The following is a 22,423-nucleotide window of genomic DNA, read 5'->3' as shown; positions in this document are numbered from 1 at the left end:
ACCGGTACGAATTTAAAGTCAATTATTGCGATTTTTTAAAACTCAAATTTAGAAAATACTAATCAGTAAAGTTGTACATGTACACTGTAAGATTTGTATGAAAATGTACTTCAGGCTTATTTGCCACTATAAAGTGGCAAATTTCCCACTTTATAAAGTGGCAAATTTGCAAGTTATTTTCTTGGAATATTGCCCCCGCCCTCTAAAATATATATTTATATATACGCCGTCGTATTTTTCAGGCATGAAAAACGGGTTATCCGAACTAAATGCCCGAGCCACCTCAGCTGCCTGAGCCATCTAGTTCAGATGCCTCGTGTCATGGTCAATATTTTTTTCGCGGTTGGTTGAAAGACCATATCAATGTATAATAAAAATACATGGTCACATTTTGCTGTAGAAATAGTAATAAGAACTGAGACTGACAACTTCTTTCATGAAATGCACAACAATTCAACTTTTATGGAGTAAAAAAAAAAAAAAGTAAACCGTTTACGGACATCTTTGCAACTTTCAGTGTTTCTACGCAAACTAGTTCAAAGTTCAGCTCACAAATTTTAAAACTAACTATTTCAGATTATAGTTCATAATTGAAATGTTTCAAACTAAGTATATCATTCAAAAAATTAACACACTCAAGGCATTGAGGTGGGCCGGTTTGGTGGCCTCAGTATCATGTCTCTACTTTTTGCAGATGGGGTGCTATCTTTCACTGGTGCGGTTCACAGCCGAGTGTGAAGTGGTTGGGATGAATATCAAAGACACCTCCAAGACTGCGACCATAGTCCTCAATCAGCAAAAGGGTGGAATGCCCTTTCAAGGTCAGGTATAAGGTAGGGATATAGTCCTATGGTTTTTATTTTTTAAGACAAAAAAAGGTTGCTCTTTACCTTGACAAGTTTCGGCGTTAACTGCCGCCTTCCTCAGAAGCTGTCAAACTGACAGTTGTGACGTGTCTTATCAGCTGATGTTCCTGGGCGTAGCTGGCGTGACAGAGCTGTCATATGACGCTCTACGCCAATGGGCCCTCTGTCGCTCGATGACATCATATGACAGCTCTGCTACGCCCAGGAACATCAGCTGATAAGACACGTCAAAACTATCAGTTTGACAGCTTCTGAGGAAGGCGGCAGTCAACACCGAAACTAGTCAAGGTAAAGCACAAGCTTTTTTTGTCTTAAAAAAGAAAAACCATAGGACTACATAGATTTGTAGACAAGATTAACTTTTTTAGCCATGAGGTAGGGATGCTCCAATCAACTGTTTTTATTACCGATTTGATACCGATACCTTGGGGTTCAGAATCTGCCGATACCGATCTGATACCGATCCATACTAAATTGTCTTTGCACTTTTTTTTTGTCCAAAATATAATTTTAAAAAACTCAAATGCTTTTAGATGTTCTTTAATGTCTTGGAAATGTTTTTTGAACATTCAGTGGAGTATGATTTTCCTTCAATATTTTTAATACATACTGAATGTATTAAATTAATGTAATCATTACTTAAGTACCGGTACACGTTTATTTTCCTACATCCAAGAACAGTGTTAATGTTTCAACTGTGCATAATATTGAAGTGGTTTACAATAATAAATACAAGTATATTTTAAGAATAAAACATGCCTACCTTGATTTTAAGAACACTTAGGCCCACTATACTATTGTATTAAGATGGTGGTACAATTACTTTTTTTTTTTGTCTGTATACAGATAATTACCCATTTTACACATGCTTCTTTTCTTTTTTTTTTACAATACATAAAATCACAATAATGTTTTGTCATGATTACTGCATTGTTACATCCAACTGCAGTTGCAATTGTAGCATTCATGAAGACGACAATCAATTCCATTACATAAATCAGTGCTGAGTTTATATGGGCATATGTGCGCACTGCGCATGAGACGACACATGAAAATTGAATGAAACAGTTAAGCTTAATTTAGTTTGATTATTTAATTAAATTAAACGGTTATAAGTGGTTATGAAACACGTACCTGTTCCCGCTCGTGAAAGCGTCTGATTATCCTTCTTTTACACTAATAAAAAAAGCTAGTATTCCTTGTCGGGGGACATTGCAAAACCATTATGATTTGATGAGGGTTCATGTCCTAGTTAACATAGTCCGACTGCTGCATATCCTGTGCTTCCAACATGTGAGGGAGGCCAGGGGGTGATTCAAAGTTGTTTTACGCGACTCGGGAACAATCTCGTGTGTTGCAGGAACCAACACAATATTCACGTTTTCATCCTTCATCAGCCCGTGACAGTACAGCTTGCTTGCTAATGCTTGCTAGCATAAGCATGCATCCACCGGCAGATATAAACAATGCGTCTATTGACTTGAAGCGATGTTGTGAATGAACTGTAACCAATCATGTGCATCCCTGGCCGCATCGAGGATTGTGCGACCAAATTGCATACGACCATGTTTCCTCCCCTCTCTTTGTACACGGACGCTTGGTATAGCGATGTTCCCACAGTGCAACTTTGACAGACGAATTGGCTGTGCCAACGTAGCAAGGCGGAAATATTTACCTCACCATTCCCCGTTTCACCTCGTCATGGGATACGTGGTGAACGAGCGTGCGCCCTGGAGATAAGCCTCTGTGGATCGGTTGTGGATCAGGACCATTTTGACATCTACCCGATCCATTTTTTTCCCAAATATCTGGGCTGATACCCGATCCACGCATTGGATCGGAGCATCCCTAGTATGAGGTCCTTCCCCAAGTAGAGGAGTTCAAGTATCTTAGGGACTTGTTTTCACAAGTGATGGAAAACTGAAATGGGAGATTGATAAGCACATCGGTGCACCGTCTGCAGTGATGCAGCGCAGGTGGTGTAACATCATTTGGGTGCATTTGATTTGAAATGTGCCTGTCTTTTTTTCCTTTCGGCTTTTTCCTTCAGCGGTCGCCACAGCGAATCAGTTGCCTTTATCTAACCCTCTCCTCTGCAGCCTCTGCTCTCACACCAACTAACTTCATGTACTCTTTAACTACATCCATAAACCTCCTCTTTGGTCTTCTTCTAGACCTCCTCCCTGGCATTTGGAAACTCAGCATCCTTCTGCCAATATACTCACTATCTCTTTTCTGGGCATGTCCAAACCATCTCAGGCTGGCCTCTCTGACTTTATCTCCAAAGCCTCTACTAACATGTGCTGTCCCTTTGATGTACTCATTCCTGATTCTATTCATCTTGGTCACTCCCAAAGAGAGCCTCAGCATCTGCCTCCTGTCTTTTCCTCAGTGGCACTGTCTCCAGACCAAACAAGATTGCTGGTCTCACCAGTTTTATAAACCTTTTTTTTCATTTGAGCTGAAACTCTTCTATCACGCATCACACCTGACACTCAAAGCAAATACTGCATATGTGGTACTCTTTTTTGGCATGAAACCATACCGCTGCTCACAAATGTTCACCTCTGCCCTCAGTCTAGCTTCAACTACTCTTTCCCATAGCTTCATTGTGTGGCTCATCAACTCTTCAAAGTACTCTTTCCATCTTCCTATCACACTACTGGCATCTGTCAACACACTTCCATCCCTATCATTTGTTACCCTAACCTGCTGCACGTCCTTCCTATCTCCGTCTTTTTGCCTTGCCAACCTGTATAGATAAGTCTCTCCCTCTTTACTGTCCAACCTAGCATACAAGTCATCATAAGCCCCTTGTTTGGCCTTTGCCACTTCTACTTTCACCTTACGCTGCATTTCCCTGTACTCCTGTCTACTTTCTTCAGTCCTCTCAGTGTCCAACTTCTTCTTAGCTAACCTCTTTCTCTGGATTCATTTCTGCACATCCTCATTCCACCACCAAGTCTCCTTATCTCCTTTCCTTCCAGATGATACACCAAGGACTGTCCTACCTGTCTCCCTGATCACATTTGCTGTAGTTGTCCAGTCATCTGGAAGCACCTCCTGACCATCCAGAGCCTGTCTCAACTCCTTCCTGAAAGTCATACAACACTCTTCCTTTTTCAGCTTCCACCATTTTGTCCTCTGCTCTGCCTTTGCCGTCTTTGCCTTTCTCACCACCAGTCATTCTTCACACTACCATCCTATGCTATGTGGCTACACTCTCACAAGATGTAGTCTACCTGTGTACTCTTACCTCCACTCTTGTAGGTCACCCTATGTTCCTGCCTCTTCCGGAAGGGAGTATTCACGACAGCCATTTCCATTCTTTTTGCAAAGTCAACCACCGTCTGTCCTTTTGTGTTCCTCCCCTGGATACCAAACTTGCCCATCACCCCTGTTTCCTGTACCAACATGTCCATTGAAGTCTGCACCAATGACAACTCTCTCACTTCTAGGGATGCTCTGCATCATTTCATCAAGGTCCAACCAAAAATTCTCCTTCTCCTCCAGCTCACATCCTACCTGTGGCGCATACCCATTAACAACATTGATCATCCATCCATCCATCCATTTTCTGTACCGCTTGTCCTCACAAGGGTCGCGGGGGTTGCTGGAGCCTATCCCAGCTGGCTTCGGGCAGTAGGCGGGGTACACCCTGAACTGGTTGCCAGCCAATCAACATTGATCATCACATCTTCAATTCCTAGCTTCAGGCTCATCACTCTATCTGACACGCGTTTTACCTCCAGGACGTTCCTAACAAGCTCCTCCTTCACGATAACTCCTATTCTATTTCTCTTCCTATCTACACCATGATAGAATAACTTGAACCCTGCTCCCAAACTTCTAGCTTTGCTCCCTTTCCACCTGGTCACACAGTATGTCCACCTTCCTCCTCTGCATCATGTCAACCAGCTCTCTACATTTTCCTGTCATAGTTCCAGCATTCAAAGTTCCTACTCTCAGTCCTAGACTCTTGGTGTTTCTCTTCTCTTTCTTCCTACGAACATACCTTCCTCCTCTCCTTCTTCGACCAACAGTATTCCAGTTTCCACTGGCACCAATAAACCTTTTCTTAATTTGCATTTATGTTCTCAATTTGGGCTTTAATGAAACACTTTGAGACCAGGTTACTTCTAACTTAAAGAGAAGCTTATTTTTAATAGGATGAACACTGGTTATTCCTATAGATATATTGCATATCATCTTCCTCAAAAATTGAAAAAAAAATTATTGCCCAAGGAGATGTAGTAATTTGCTCACTTAAATACATTCTGATTAATTCTACCCTCTGCCATAATAAACAATCGATTCCATAGCCATAACATTTAGTCAGGTGTGATGAGTGTGCACATTTTTATATATTTTCACTAATGTAAAGTAGGGATGGGTATCGATTCTAAATTGGTTTTACTTTTCATCTTAAATATGTTTAGATTAAATAACCACAGATTTAAGTCAATCGCATAAAATCTGTGGGAGGAGGTTTTAAAATGTGACCTCTATATAATAGGCCAAAAATGAGGCAAAATTTAAAAGTAAATCCCAAATGGCAGATTCCTGTTAGGTTTAGCGAATGGCTAAAAGAGAATTTTTGGAGGTCTTGGGCGGTTTCATTAGCCTCCAACTATTTGTAGGTATTGGTGAAACCTACAACAAGGGCTGCTTTGTTGAGAATTTGAAGGGGGTGTAAATGAGTGTGCTACAAACTGAATTCTCACAAATTTGTGAGTTCACGAACCCTGCTGACTTTCACCGATCCGTACACTTTTTTTTACGAACCAATCACAAAGCGGTATTGTGTTTGGGGGCGGGATATAGGGCTGTGACGAAAACAAGAAGCGCCAAGGTGGTGGGAAACAAATCAACTTAAGCAGAATTACTCAGTTTCTTTGTTGAATTAAGAACAGTGAGAGGCGCTTAGTGTATTTTTAACTGGTAAAGATGTTTGTGCTTCTTTCAAAAATCACAAACTTCGTGTTTCAACGTCATGAATGCCAAAACACGTGACGTATGCCATAAAGCAGTCAGCACATTTGTAGTTTTTTGTTTGGCAGTGTTCCTACCATCCTCCTCAAAGTTGCTTAGTGCCAGTAAAAATGATACAGACCCCCTCAGGCCATGGCAAAGGTACCATTGAACTAGTTTTAAGTTGATGTTTTATTAGAAAAGTTATGAAAATATGAAAATATTTTATTAAGGTTGAAAAGTTCCTTAGTGCTACTTTAAGGCTTTTCTGACAAATGTTCATCTGGATCTCTTCAACGGGCTCGGTGCAGAAGGTATAAATGTTAAAATTTGCATTTCTTGTCACCTCTAGGTGGCGCTATAAATATAACTGAATATTGTCACATATAGATGTCTTCAGGGCGTGACTATTACAGTTTTTCTCAATAGGTTTGGCACATTTATTGAAACTGAAATTACATTTTTATAACTGCAAGCTCATTTGGCCAAACAGACTTACAGTTCATTAGCAAAACCACATATCTATCCCAAAACTGGTCACACAAGTTCCTTTCCCAAACAAAGAGTCGGTACTGTCACAACTGCAAAGATCATTCTCAATTGCTTTGGCTCATCTGCATTCACTTAGTACTTTTGCCCAAAATAACTTGGATGATTTTGCACAACACCATGGATCATCTGCAAAAGCTCTTATCTCTCCCAAAACAGCTTATCTACGTGTCAAAATCAAATTTCTATGTCATACAAGTAGTCAGTGCCCCCGCAATGCATCATCCCTTTGGTATTGTGTGAGCACTGCAAGTCAAAATGATTAGATATTTTGTCACAACAGAGAAGTGCCGCTAGCGAAATACAATTATATATAAAACTGAGGGGGGAAAAATACTTTTACAAGAGGAGTTTTCAAAGTTTGCTGTTTGACATAGGCCTGTTCCACTCACAATCAAGGAAATTGCAACAGTTTTTATTAACACAAGGTTACTCACACATTGAGTGCAACAAAATAAAGTGCAAGACGAATTTGGTATATTCATGAAAAACTAAAACATAATAACTAGTGCACAGCATAAATGAAGAACCAACTACTGTAACACTTCACTATCATCACCTTCCCCCTCTTGGCCATCGTCCTCATTTTCTTGGCCATCCATATGCTGCTCTCTGTTTGGCCAAAGGTTTTCATCCACGTCGCAGCGGATATTTTCCTTTCACAAGTAAATTTTGTAGAGTAAATTTTACTCCAGAATATAGGCTATTTGGTCCCAGTCTAAACAGAGTAAACTTTATACTCGGAGGAGAGTGTTGGATTATTAACATTGTTTTTCTGTTTCAATTTATATTTTTCAAAGTGTTTTTGATTTTAGTTAGATATGTTACAACTGTTCCCCATATGTTAGTTTATCTGTGGTCTTTGTCCTCTTCCCTGTCATAGTGAGGTGTCTGATTTAATCTAAATGAGAGGTGTCTGAACAAAAGGTCGGTCCATAAACAACCCTGGTGCCAGGAGGTGGTGGGGGCCAGGTATTTGCCCACATCCTTTGAGTTGATCAAGACACATCCTGAAGAAAGATAAGACTGGGGGATGTGTAGACTTGAAGACTCTTTGTCAATAAAGGGGGTGGGAACTGTTAGGTATATATGGGTGAGTGTAGTTTGAAAATGTTACACTTCTGGGACCAGGGCTATTTGAGCCGGGTTCTAGAGATGCCTTTCAGACTCTGAAATAAAGCTAGCAAAACTTCTCCACGAGACTTCAACTTTGAATTTTATTTGAACACGAAGAAATCAAAGAAATTATTTCCAACAAGAGTAAAATATTAACCAAAAAAAACAACAACAAAAACTCAACAGTTGAGGAACAATCACAGAACCTTCAGGTGGGGAGACAGCCATCCTAACCACTGACCCATGCCACTCCTACTCTGTGTCAATATATCGCAGGTGTCAGGTTGAATCCTCGTATGACTAAATGTTTTGGTCTCCTTTGGGGCACAACAGCAATATGTTAGCTAACAATAAGTCTAGCATAGCTCAAGTGGTAGAGAAGCTGTCTTCTATGCTGAAGGTTGTGGGATCGGTCCTATATTCTTGAGCATTTTGTTGCTGTTTAAAAAAAAATTTGGGGGGGGGGGGTATTTTACTCTCTTCCAAGTGTAAAAGTTTACTCTGTTTAGAGTGAGAGAATATAGTGTTTTTCGAGTAAAATTTACTCTACGAAATTTACTGTATGCAATGCAGCGAGGGAAAAAAATTAATGTCTGAACCATCCTCTTCACTGATCCCCTGAGATGTCCCCTGAGAGTATGGTGTTAGTAGCTCCATTAGCATCCTTGAATGGGTTGTAAAACAGGCCCTGATGAGATAGCCACGATGGAAATTCACTCTCTCCTATTGGTCTACTTAGGTGTAGGAAACTCCTCCTTCGTTTGTCAAGTTCTACTTTCATCTGACTATCAATTACTGTCATGAATTAATCAAATATTTAATCAAATTTATATATGGGATTTATATATGACATGCTTGACTAATTTTGACAATTGAACAGATGATTTTGCATATTATGACTTACACACTGAAATCCTGCTGACATGTTTTGGAGAGGACAACCATTAGACTGAAAAACAACTAATGCAGTTCGACCAGCAAGATCTATTCATTTGCAAAATGTGCTAAATGTGGCCACATTGTGCTAACTGAACGCTTAATGTACACAACCATTTGCACAGACCCAGTGGCAATTGAGATATATACCAAGACATTGGCAATTTGATGAAACAATGAGAAATGCCATTCAGTTGACACCAATTGTAAGGTGGTTTTGAGATTTGTTCATGGTATTTTGAAAACGTAATTTTTGTTTCAAGAAATGTGCCAAACCTATGGAGAAAAACTGTAGTAAACGTGAAGTTTGAGATTTTTTTGGAGCAAGTACAGGTGAGCTATTAAAATGTGTGACGCGCTGGGAAACATTTTAATATGTTGTTATTAAACAACATAGGCTAATATACACGCCAAAATGAACGATTCCTCAAATCGAGTATTTCATTATTTTTTAATTATGTGCCCAAGCGGGATCACGGCGACCAAACCGGATATGATGACCATGTCGTTACCTGCTGGCTGTAGTCTACATGTTTTTTTCTCCTCCTGATTCATAATTTTTTAAGAGTAATTTGCATTATGCCATCTCGTTGCGCTGCCGGTTTTTATCAAAACAGTCAGGAGAGGATGGCGTGAGCCTGTTTCGATTCCCCAGAGATGAGTTTTTACGCGAAAAAGACTGAGACATGGAACGGAACGGCACCTTCTCGCCAGGGACAAAAAGACGGAATGAACGTGACATCATATTGCTTATTTAAATGGGGCTATCTTTATTCCATTATATTTCAGCAGCAAACAATTTCTCCGGGTGTGTAATGATGCCTGATATGAATAATAGCGATCAGGGTTAGCATCAAGACGTTAGCAAAACGACTTGTCCTTTAGCTTCGCTGCTTATGAATGAACAGTGATGCATTAGCGGCATTGTGTCTCCTGAGCACCGGGTGTAACGTGGCAGAGTTCAGTGATTTCGATAACGAAATACAAACAATCCATAGCATTTGACAGCTCAGAAGATGGTAACACACACTCCCCACCTGTTACAAATTACGAGACATGCTTTACATGAGTTTTATGCTTTAAACACTACTATATATCATTGGTTTTTGTGTACTGTGAAACTGTTTCAATTATACAATAAAAACAGAGCCTCCAACTTACTGACAGCGCATCATAGTCATGTAAAGAGTGAAGACCACAAAAAGAAGGGACGAGCCAGTGAGTGACTTGCGAAATTGACAGAAAAATATACCTCCTCCGTGAGCCGGCACCTTACCGTGGTGGAGGTGTTTGTGTGTCCCAATAATCCTAGGAGCTATGTTGTCTGGGGCTTTATGCCCCTGGCATGGTCACCCATGGCAAACAGGTCCTAGGTGAGGGGCCAGACAAAGCACGGCTCAAAGACCCCTTATGATGAACACAATATATGGACAGACAATTCCCTTGCCCGGACGCGGGTCACCAGGGTCCCCCTCTGGAGTCGTTGGTGAGGGCCTGGTGGCCGGGCCTGCACCCAAGGGGCCAGGCACAGCCCGAAGAGGCAACGTGGGTCCCCCTTCCCATGGGCTCACCACAGGTGGAAGGGGCCAAAGAGGTTGGGTGCATAGTGGGCTGGGCGGCAGCCAAAGGCGAGGACCTTGGCAGAAGCCAGCTCTTGGAATGTCACCTCTGTGGCGGAGAAGGAGCCCGAGCTGGTATGTGAGGCAGAGAAATTCCGACTAGATATAGTCGGACTCTACTCCACACACGGCTTGGGCTCTGGCACCAATCCTCTTGAGAGGGGTTGGATTCTCTTCCACTCTGGAGTTGCCCACAGTGAGAGGCGCAGAGCAGGTGTGGGCATACTTATTGCCCCCCGGCTTAGCGCCTGTATGTTCAGGTTTATCCCGGTAGACGAGAGGGTAGCCTCCCTCCGCCTTTGGGTGGGGGGATGGTTCCTGACTGTTGTTTGTGCATATGCACCAAACAGCAGTTCTGAGTACCCACCCTTTTTGGAGTCCTTGGAGGGTGAGCTGGAGAGTGCTCCCCTTGGGGACTCCATCGTTCTGCTGTGGGACTGCAACGCTGAAAGTGAGACCTGGAGGGTCGCAATTGGGAGGAACGGGCCCCCCAATCAGAACCCGAGTGGTGTTCTGTTATTGGACTTCTGTGCTCGTCATGGATTGTCCATAACAAACACTGTTCAAACATAAGGGTGTCCTTATGTGCACTTGGCACCAGGACACCCTTGGCCGTAGTTCGATGATCGACTTTGTAGTCATGTCATCGGATTTGCGGCCGCATATTTTGGACACTCGGGTGAACAGAGGGGCGTAGCTGACAATTGATCACCACCTGGTGGCTCAGATGGCGAGGGAAGATGCTGGTCATACCTGGTAAACCCAAACGTAGTGTGAGGGTTTGCTAGGAACGTCTGTCAGAAAGAGTTTCAACACCCACCTCCAGCAGAACTGCTCCCTTATGGTGAGGGACATTGAGTCCGAGTGGACCATGTTCGGCGCATCCATCCGATCGGTGTGGTCATAAGGTGGTCAGTGCCTTTCGTGGCGGCAATCCTCAAAAGCCGCTGGTGACACCAGCGGTAAGGGATGCCGTCAAGCTAAAGAAGGAGTCTTATCGGGCCTTTTTGGCCTGTAAGACTCCGGAGGCAGCTGACAGGTACCGGTTGGCCAAGCGGAATGCAGCTTCAGCAGTCGGTGAGGCAAAAACTCGGACATGGGAGAAGTTCGGTGAGGCCATGGAAAACGACTTCCGGATGGCTTCGAGGAAGTTTTGTCTCAGGAGAGGAAAGCAGTGCACCATTAATTCTGTGTATAGTGGAGATGGGGTGCTGCTGACCTCGACTCGGGACGGTGTGAATCGTGGGGAGAATACTTTGAAAACCTCCTCAATTCTACCGACACGTCTTTCTTTTGAGGAAGCAGAATCTGGGGACTCCAAGGTGGGCTCTCCTATCTCTGGGGAAGAAAGTCACTGAGGTGGTTGGAAAGCTCCTCGGTGGAAAGCTCCTCGGTGGCAAGGCCCCGGCGGTGGATGAGATCCGCCGGGAGTTCCTAAAGGCTCTGGATGTTGTGGGGCTGTCGTGGGGACAGTGCCCCTGGATTGGCAGACCAGGGTGGTGGTCCCCCTTTTTAAGAAGGGGGACTGGAGGGTATGTTCCAATTATAGAGGGGTCACACTCCTCAGCCTCCCTGGTAAGGTATATTCAGGGGTGCTGGATAGGAGCGTCTTTCGGGAAGTCGAATCTCGGAGTCAGGAGGAGCAGTGTTGTTTTCATCCCGGGCATGGAACAGTAGACCAGCTCTACACCCTCAGCAGGGCCCTCGAGGGTGCATGGGAGTTTGCCCAACCGGTCTACATGTGTTTTGTGGATTTGGAGAAGGCGTTTTGACCGTGTCCATCTGGGAGTCCTGTGGGGGGTGCTTCGGGAGTATGGGGTACCGAGCTCCCTGGGCTGTTCCCTGTATAACCGATGTCAGAGTTTGGTCCGCATTGCCGGCAGTAAGTCGGATTCATTCCCAGTGAGGGTTGGACTCCGCCAAGGCTGCCCTTTGTCACTGATTCTGTTCATAGCTTTTATGGACAGAATTTTTAGGCACAGCCAAAGCGTTGAGGGGGTCTGGTTTGGTGGCCTCAGAATAACATCTCTGCTTTTTGTAGATGATGTGGTGCTGTTGGCTTCATCAAGCCGTGATCTCCAACTCTCACTGGAGCGGTTCGCAGCCGAGTGTGAAGCGGTTGGGATGAGGATCAGATCCGAGACCATGGTCCTCAGTCGGAAAAGGATGGCGTGCTCTCTCCGGATCAGGAGGAGGTCCTGCCTCAAGTGGAGGAGTTCAAGTAAAGGGTCTTGTTCACGAGTGAGGGCAGGAGGGAACGGGAGATCGACAGTGGAATCGGTGCCGCGTCTGCAGTGATGCGGGCTCTGTATCGGTCTGTGGTGGTGAAGAAGGAGCTGAGCCAAAAGGCGAAGCTCTCGATTCACCAGTTGATCTACGTTCCTAGCCTCATCTATGGTCACAAGCTGTGGGTCGTGACTGATAGAACAAGATCTCAGATACAAGCTGCCGAAATTAGTTTCCTCCGTAGGATGTCCGGGCTCTCCCTTAGAGATAGGGTGAGAAGCTCGGTCATCCGGGAGGGACTCAGGGTCAAGCCGCTGCTCCTCTGCTTGGAGAAGAGTCAGTTGAGGTGGCTCGGGCATCTGGTTCGGATGCTTCCGGACGACCCAGGACACGCTGGATAGACTATGTGTCTCGGCTGGCCTGGAAACGCCTTGGGATCCCGCCGGAGGAGCTGGTTGAAGTAGCTGGGGACAGGGAAGTCTGGGCTTCCCTCCTAAAGCTGCTGCCCCCGCGACCCGACCCCGGATAAGCGGTAGTAAATGGATGGATGGATAAAATTTTTACGAGGCTGTTGCATCACATTTTTACCAAAGCAATCATTGAATCATATTATTTATACTCTTAAAAATGCTTTTAATGCTATTTTGTCTTGTGTTCTTTTCACTTTAAGCATTTCATTTGTTGTGGCGAAGGAAATAGAAACGCAAAATTGGATGCCCCTGTATTTCAAAAACTCAAGATTTGACCCCGGTTGTTTTTCCAGGTCTTGAGATGGTACAGAACAAGTGACTATTGACTATTTTGTATATCTGAGGGTGCTACGCGTGCCTGCCAATTTTTGTCGCCCTAGGTCAAACGTGCTGGGATTCTATTTTGTTTTTCCACTGTAGGTGGTGCGGCAGAGCCATTTTTATTTATTTATTTATTTTTGGTCAATGTGCATGAAAACTTAAAAATACCTAAATTTTCGGCAGGCCCGATGTGTGCTCAAACTTAAGTAGAAATGTGAACATGAGACAATCTACTTCGGGAAAAAAGTACATGCAATGCTTTGCAGTCTTCCTGTTTCTTTTGGGCCACAAATTCTCATCCACATCACAACAAATATCTTCACTTGCTAAGAGCTCTTTCATTAAACTGGCTGATCACAGGCTGATCTAACATATTATGATAACTTGTTCAGCCATTTTGCATGTAAGGATTTATTATGATGAATTCCTGCTAAGCACTTGTAGAGTGCGAGACAATTCAGCAGAGACCCTTTATAATAAATTTTGATCAACATGACATAAACAGTAGATAATGTCAAAAACTGCACAGAATTGTACATTTGCATAGATGTGCCAAAGCATTTGCAACTTACTCAAAAAAATGAGAACCTGCTTTTGTGTCACAATGATGTGAAAAGTGGACAAGTCGTTTTGAGAAATTTAATTCTGATCTGAGAAATGTACCAAAGCAACTGAGGAAAATTGTAAACAACATTAGGAGTTAGTTTTATATATATTCTGTCTTTCACCATTACATAATTGAATGAACATGGTTTGTTAATTTATTCATTTTACACATACTGTATGAACAAAGAGTGGATGGAATTAATTAATGAAAATGGTAGCCACATTTTATAATGGAGATATTCTCTCATCAGTTTTGTGGATTTACAAAAAGCATTTGACACCTTAGATCATGAAATATAATTGCATAAGTTGTTCAAATATGCTAAAAGAGGTGTCAAACATCAATGGGTTACCAGTTATTTAAATTTTGTTTTGTTTTTTGTTGGTTTCAATAGTAAACAATCAAAACACAGTTATGTAACTTGTGGGGTGCCTCAGGCATCGACCCCAGGGCCAGCACTTATTCTTCTTTATGTGAATGATATTTATTGCAACTGTTTCAAAATTATTAAAATGTACTGTATCTTGTCTACAGATGATACCACTTTATTTTATGCCGGGAAATATCTACAGTGCTGCTCAAAGGTTTGTGAACCCTGCAGGCATGGTCAGACCTTTTGTATAAAATATTAAAATATCCTTAATAAATGTTTAGTCATACCAAAATCTGCAATGCTGACATTGAAAATAATGGACTTGAACAAAAAAACAAAACTATATTGTCATTCATTCTTCAACAAAAGTTGTTGATTTAAGAAAAACTCAGATTTCATGGGTGAAAAAGTATGTGAACCTCTCACTTAATCTGACATTGCACCTCCTTTTGCAATGATAACTTCATCCAAACACTTTCTTCAGTGATTTATCAGTCTTTCAATCTTTTACATTTTTTTTGCCACTCTTCCTTGCAAAATGCAGCCAGTTTAGAGAGCTTGGATGGGCGTCTAGCATAAACTGCCCGCTTTAGGTCCTGCCACAGTATTTTGAAAGAATTTAAGTCAGGATTTTGACTGGGCACATCCAGAACATGAATCTTGTTGTTCTTCAGCCATTCCTTGGTTGTATTGCTGGAATGCTTTGGATTATTGTCATGTTGCATGATCCATCGTCTACCAGGCTGTAACTTCACAAAGGACGGCTTCAGATTATGTTCCAGAATTTCACAATAATCCTCTGAATTCATGATTCCCTGGATTATGTGGAGTTGTCCAGGTCCTGAGGATGAAAAGTCAGCCCAGAATTTAACATTCTCAATCCCATGCTTCACTCTAGGGTGAAGGTTCTTTTGCTGGTATGCTGTGTTGACTTTTCACCAAACATGACTTTTTAGTAGTGACCAAACAGTTCAATTTTGGACTCATCTGTCCACAGAAGGGACTTCCAAAAAACTTTGTTGTCCAGGTACTCGCTGGCAAAGTTGAGATGGGCAGCTTTTATCTTTTTTGTGAGCAGAGGCTTCTACCTAGCAAGCCTCCCATGAAAGCCTTGTCGATTGACTTTTCTTCTGATTGTTGAAGCATGCACGTGTCCCAGATGCAGCAAAAGAGATCTACAAATCCCTTGATGTGATGTTCGAGTTGGCTTTTTACCTGAATTATCATTTTTCTTGTGGTTCTTGCTGATATTTTTAGATGGTCATCCACTTCTAGGCAGGATGGTAGTAATTTTTAGTGTTCTCTAGTTGCAGATGATCTGCTTCACAGTGGAATGATGAAACTCACTTTTTTTTTGAGATGACTTTATAGTTTTCCCCTAACAGATGTGCTGTCACTACCCACTTCCTGAGGTTCCCTGAGATTTCTCTTCCTCTCAGCATGACTGACCTGTATGGGTTCACCTGACGTTGTTTTGTCTCTGTTTCAGTCACAGATGCACAATTTCTTTGCTAAACTCTCATTTCATTGGTCCATTTTAGTGGTTAGTTTAGCTACCAATTTGTCCTACCTGATCCTACTTGACAGCTTGTTTTAAGCAATGCAGCTTAGGGTTCACTTACTTTTGCACCTACATGAATTGACCAAAAACTCTTTTTTAATTAAGTTTTGACTACACAATTGATTAAAAAAAAGAAAAAAGAACAATGCATTCCATACCTGACCTGTTGCATTGAAGTGTGGGGGTGTTCTAGCAAAACCCATACCGAACCCGTCTTTCTTATACAGAAACATGCTCAGATCACATTACACCCATATTTATACAATTAAAAACTAGTGCTGTCAAAAGTCAAAGCTTTAAAGTATATTGCTCAAGTTGCCCCACGCCTTTTGTTTAGGCAGTGGTTATTTTGCCGTGACTGGCAACTCAAATGCTAGCGCTAGTTTTGCTCTTAACGGCTCCAATATTGGTCAATCGCTGGAGCGAGGAATCTTTAGCCTGCTGTATTTGGATATGTTATCCTGATTGCTTATAGACATTTACAAGCTTATGTAAATAGCACAAATGTGCACGTTTAGGTCGCTGCGTGGTTGCAAATGTACGCTATCTCGCCAAGACGGACTCGCCTTGCAAGCACTTACCGGTATGAAAGACAAGCTTACTTTCACTCTTATTATTACTATATATATTATATTATATTATAATTTATAATAACAATACATTTTCACACTCTTGTCAACATAAAAGTGGAAAGAAATGTTAACCTAATATAAATGTGGTTGCATTTTTTAGTCATTGATTCAGTCGTTTATTCAGTAATTTCATAACAACTCATATTTTTTTTTAAATTAAAAATAGTTTGTGTACTGTAAAACGTTTGACATTGATTTGCATTGGTCATTTTTCTGTCACTACATGGCATAATTGAATATGTAAGACAATGTTTATTTTTCTTTTCATATTAAAAGCTAACTATTTTTTAACATGAAGTAACTTTTAAAAACTGTAAAGCATAACTTGACCACAGTCTCCACAAATATATACATTGTTATTTAATTTATTACTGCTAAATTGTGTTGCAGTGACTCCTTTGCACAACGTGGAATGATTTTATTTTGTTAAGTTCTCGGATGTGCATTGATATTAAGTGACACCTCTTTACTGCAAGCCACAGACGCTGGCGCTCTGCAGCAAGCGAACCAAGAGCTCTCAAGAGCTATTTTCTGGAGTTGCTGAATAAAATACGCCTCACATCTAAAGATCAAGTGGCTTGGAGTCACTCCAATTAACAAGACAGCGTCCATTCGGCTCTCACAGGATTTTGAGAGTGCCCATGGACACCTTATGGAAAGCTGGAGCAACCTAGCTCATTGCTAACGGCTAACCGAGTGCGTTCTTTCAAAGCAGAGAACGGTCGTGCTACACAGTCCAAATAGCTCAACCACTCACTCAAACATTCTGCCTCTTAAACATTGTGTATTGTAGCTGCAGTGCAGTACAGTGCATTTCTATTGGGTAATTTTGACGTGGACGTTAACTGGAATTCCCTTCAGTAGAGGCTTTCCAAATAAGGGGCGGTAGTTAATCGAGCGTTCAAAAAATTGGTGCCGTTAACAAGATATTAACGCGATAATTCTGACACCCTTAAAATTTATATATATATATATATATTTTTTTTAGAGCTGTCAAACAATTTCATTTTTTAATCAGATTAATCACATCTTCAATGAATTTTGATTAATCATGATTAATCGCCTAATAAAAAAATATTTTTATTATTATTTATTATTATTAAAGGCTACATTTTTTCCCCCGCCAAATTTGAAGACCACCGGTTATGTGTTAATTCTTTTGACATTTAATGTTAAGAGGACGTCTTCAAAAAATTTGTATACACTGCACACGCTCATCCTCTTTTTCTAATCAGTAAATTACTTGCATAATTTAAATTGGAAAAAAATGACCCAGATATTTTGACATGAACAAATATTCTAAATGTGATACGCAAACATTCATTAAATGCTTTACTTTAATGCATGAAATTATGTTTATTGCTCACACTCAACCTGTGCTACTTTAAGCGTAGCCACCCGCTGTCACGCTAAAGGCTAATCTATGGTCAAAATTAATAGTGCGATTAATCTGCGTTAATTTATGATTCATGCGATCATTTGTTGTGATTAATTAATGAATTAACACTTTAACTTAAACAGCACTAATATATATATATATGTATGCACAATACTGTATTAATAGTAATACTTACTGTCAAGAGAAAGCATCGAGTCAAAGATCTTGCACTGAACTTGTCCTGTGCTCTGTGAGGCGCAACTCATCCACAGCCCCTCATACAGACCCACAGCGGTGATAATTGCATCACCAACATATGATGATTGCTTCCACTGGGGCAAAGCTATGGTTGAGATAATGCCGATCCAGCCACCCAAGGCGAGGAAGTAACCTAACAACTGGAGACCGAGGTTTGCCATCCTTCTGTCGCTCCTTCTCCCTTCTTCTGCTAGATTAAATCTCTTTTCAACCACTCCTGTTGTCTTCAAACTGTGTTTTGTCCACAATCCTGTTTTCTCTTTTATCTGATACTTTTTGAGCGTATTCTGTCACCGTTTTAACTCACAGATGTAGAATCACATTAGAACTGTTGCAGTAATTTCTCTCTTGTCGAAGCTTCGTTGTCAGATTCTTGAGTCTCTGGTAAAATATAAAGCAAAGTATTTTTTGTTGTTGCTCAAGTATCTTATCTTAATTGGGGTTCTTTGCGTGGGTCCCTCCAAGTCTCTCTCTCTCTCGCTCGTTCGCTCTCTCTTTTTTTGCTACTCACTACTCTTCTCCCTCTTCTCTTTCTTTCCGCTCCAGGCTAAAGTGTCTCAGTAGTAGATGATAGACAGAAAGAAGTAGGGAAAAACAAAAAGTCAATACACTAAGGGACTGGGTTGTGATTGGTGTACTTTGAGACAGTCACGCCTACAAGGAGGGCAGAGACTCGAGAAAGGGGGGGGGGGGGGGGTGGGGGGGTCGACGGCTTGTGTGTTGGTGATGGAGCTGAATTGGAATGACAAATTCATTTATTCAGTCAATATTCTGAATCCGAACCGCTTAACGAAAAGGTTTTTAAAAAATTCACTTAATTGAACCCTAATCCTTTTATTAAACATTTTAACAGACAACTTTAATTTGTTGCACCATAGCATTAAGGTTAATTGATATTTATTTTAAAGTTTATTTCAGATGTCATTGTTTCTTAAATAAGTGTGGACAAGGAGGGTATCAATTGGAACAGATCCATCAATCAACAGAGCGACAAAAGTAGCTAAAACAGGATGATTTATCACTTGCAGACTGCTACCTTTTGGAAATACAGCCCAGCGAGGCAAATTTATTCTATCACCATGGTAGCCCAAACAAATAAGGAAAGCAAGATATTGAGTTTAATGGAATATACTTCCCGTGTACCAACACTGCTTTTTTTCTCTTCAATTTTACTCATAAAATTCTACTTTCAGATGAGTTTTCTCTGTTAATAGTAGTGCTGTCGCTATCAAATATTTATAGAATCGTTTAATCTATCGATTACTCAATCGACTAATCAGACTCATTTTAATTTAGCATTAAAGTGTATTACAAAAACAATTTTCCCCTTTTACTATTTATTACCCAGTGACTGGTGTTTATTCCGTACTTTGTATTTGTATAGTGATTTTTTTCTAAAGGGATTTGAAGTTGGTGTTTGAAAGCGCTATATAAATAAAGATGACTTGACTTGACGTGTCAATGTTGTCGGTTCGGTAATTGTTGTCAAATGTCTTATTTTGATTAAACATAGAAGATAATCAATCTTCTTTCATCAAGGACTACAGAAATCAGTGAACAATTACTGTTGATATGCTGAAATCAGAGGATTTGGACCAAGTTAAATAAAAAAAATGGCTCCAAACGATTACTCGATTATTAAAATACTTGTTAATTAATTCGATAATTGATTACTTGTCGATTAATCGATTAATTTTGACTAGTGCTCTAGTTAACCCATTTGTTCCCAAAAACTTATAAAAACTTTATATTTTAAATATTACCATGGTCCCAAAAACTTATTTATACGTTTTAATGTTGTTGTTTTTTATGCTCGAGAATACAGAAGGCTTTGATGCTGCCTCCGACCTGAAGAGGTCACTTAAAGCAATGGTATTTATTAAAAAAAAAAAAAAGGCCAGCAGGTGGCAGCAGAGTTTAAGAGATCAACCAGGGCCATGTTGCAACAAGCTCTTTTCCCCAGAGTTTTCAACAGGTTTGTGAATAAAAATACAAAAACGGAAACAGATTTAAATATACTTTGTTTCCTGAGGAAGATACTCTAATCTTTCTTTCCATGTTTTTATAGCAATAGAACACAATATTCTGTGGACCTTGCAAAATCTGTCAAAATCCAGTAAAACAGCTGGTAGCGAAGGGGATTGCTTCAGTGAAAATGGCTGGGAGTGAATGAGTTAATATTGCCATGGCAATTACAATGACTGCCTACAACAGGGCTCTCAAACATTTGCGACCGGTGGGATGATATTTTGCAGCCTACTATTAACATCAAAGTTTAAAGGGAAAATCCAGCCGGGATGGCCCATTTTTCACTCATATACTGTCATATACTTTTCATTCATATACTGTCTTTATGTATTTATTTATATTATCTCAGTCCTGTTACTTGTGTCTCCTCTAACCTCATGATCCACAAGTGAATGACGGCAAACTAACGTTACCTGTGGTATATCTGGTCGCGACACGTTTAGTTTATATATATATATATATATATAATATTTTTTTTAATACAATTTTCTTGAAAACTTCTTGGGTGGTGGCCAGTTTACTTGGGTGGCCCGCCCAAGCATTAACATGGTGTGGGAAACACTGTTATTGTAGAGTCAGAACAACCTAATAAACAACAACTTGTTAATAGGGAATTGGGAGATGAAGGTAAAATTTTTCCACACAAGCTTTTGTTTTTCTACTCCACAACTTTCAAGAACAAAGAACTTTCAAGTGCAAAATATGCAACGTTTAAGTACATTTCTGCCGCACTCCCTCCTTAACAAAATTACAACAGTATTTACAACAGTGTTTAAAATGTAAATATTGTGCCTTTCTCAGTAGTGCAATCAGAAGAAGGTTTAAATGCAGGTTGGTTTGAATTATAAATTTAAGGTAAAATGTAAGGACAAACACACACATAAAAAGAGTACAGTCTCTTTAATATTTTTGAGCAATTTACAACAAGAACCCCCCCCCCCCCCCCAAAAAAAACTGTCAAGTAGTGTAGTTGTCCCACACCTAAGTTTGTCCACTTTCACACAGTCAAAAGTATGCATTTAAGAAGAGACACATCATGTGCTTGGTTATTTGCCTCTTATATAAAATTATAAATAAAATTCACGACTTTACTGTGGTACTAGGCTCACTGAGCTGAATCTAACACATAAAAGACAAGCACTGTGTGGCTTTTACAGTGTCTAATCATCATCACGATAATCGTGCAACCTCCTTTGCACAATACCATTTTATTTCAAGTGTTTTATTCTGTGTTGTAGTGCACTGTAATAATGTACTAAAGTTAAACCACACTATTGATTATCGCAGCATTTCATTTGAGATCCAGGTTTCTGGAGACGAGGTTTTCCTTCGAGGTCAGTGAATTAATATCGAAGCTAGTAAACGACATTAAGTACTAAAATATGCGTTCATATACCTCCTCTTTAATTGCAGCTGGATGAACAGTCGTCAAACAGCTATCTCCAGAATCCTGTTTATGCTCCAGACTTGGCAGAGGTGCTAATTAAAACAACAACAATTTTTAAACAGATAGGATATTGACTAGGGATGCACGATAATATCGGTGGCCGATAATTATCGGCAATTATCGACCAATTTGATGTAAAAAAGAAATCAGGAAGGGTGACGAGGGAGAAGGGACAGGGAGGCGGAGGACGGGCGGGGAGAGGCGAGGAGGAAGAGGCAGCAAGGGGGAGGAAGGGGGAGGGGAGAGGGAACCACCGGGCACCCCGGCGGCCCACAGGCCCCGAACCGCGTCGCCGGGTCCAGAGCGACGGACCGCGCCGGAACGGCGCCGCCCCGGACACCAGGGAAAGCCCCGCAACGCAGCACCCCCCAAGAGACCCAGGGAACGGCCAAGACGCAGCCGCCACCCAGCAGCCAACAGAGGGGCAGACCCGCCCACGCCCAGCCAGGGGGGACAGCACCCACAGAATTAACCCACTGGCATGCCGTGAATCCGAATATCAACCCCTGGTGCCCATCGGAGGCGAATCCGCTCGATCCCGCTGGCAGCAGCCGGGTTCCTGACTATAAAAACACAACCATTAGTTACAAATTGCCAAATACAGAAACATCAATGCAAGTTATCACGCTGCTGTGGCTCTCGCTAACAGGCAGAATTAAGTAACCAGGTTTAGGTTAAAAAATTCTATATACGTAGACCATGTTTCTTTAAATTTTGACATTTGGTTTTTATTTGAGGCAGATATTTTTTCCATTAAAATGTGATTTATGAGGAGGTTAGACCATTGGTCGATATTCAGAGTTTGTTTATTTTTCCAGTTAACAAGAATTGTTTTTTTTTTGCGATAGTAAGGGCTACAAGTATAGATTGAAATTGTTTATGTGGTAAGTCAGTTGTTGTTAAGTCACCTAGCAAACACAAGTTTGGAGAGAACGGTATCCTACAGTCCAAGACAGCGGAAAGTTTTTCCAAGACTTTAGTCCAGAAACACATAACCGGAGTACACGTCCATACGTGTCTTTTCTAAAAACACAAAAAACTGAAGTGAATACGGATTATATGTAT

The 22,423-nt window shown here is 41.1% G+C and overlaps 1 protein-coding gene and 1 long non-coding RNA gene across 2 annotated transcripts in view; one reads left to right on the top strand and one right to left on the bottom strand.

Moving 5' to 3' along the window:
* cldn19 (claudin 19) overlaps nt 1–18,465 on the bottom strand; it is a 61,475-nt gene extending 43,010 nt beyond the window's left edge. Inside the window, exon 1 of the mRNA XM_086087358.1 lies at nt 17,822–18,465. Coding sequence (XP_085943484.1) covers nt 17,822–18,044 — 223 coding nt within the window. The 5' untranslated portion in view covers nt 18,045–18,465. The remainder of the gene's footprint in view (nt 1–17,821) is intronic.
* Nucleotides 1–21,569, top strand: part of LOC147166714 (uncharacterized) — a 30,164-nt gene extending 8,595 nt beyond the window's left edge. Inside the window, exons 2-3 of the long non-coding RNA XR_015096308.1 lie at nt 695–833; nt 21,325–21,569. This is a non-coding gene — a long non-coding RNA (uncharacterized LOC147166714). The remainder of the gene's footprint in view (nt 1–694; nt 834–21,324) is intronic.
* Nucleotides 21,570–22,423: the final 854 nt, after the last annotated feature.

This window comes from Leptonotus elevatus, chromosome 10 (assembly GCF_054856555.1).
Source record: "Leptonotus elevatus isolate MCC_2025b chromosome 10, RoL_Lele_1.0, whole genome shotgun sequence".
Lineage (NCBI taxonomy): Eukaryota > Metazoa > Chordata > Actinopteri > Syngnathiformes > Syngnathidae > Leptonotus > Leptonotus elevatus.
Note: the sequence above shows the minus strand (reverse complement) of the source record. Positions and strands in the feature narration are given on the sequence as shown.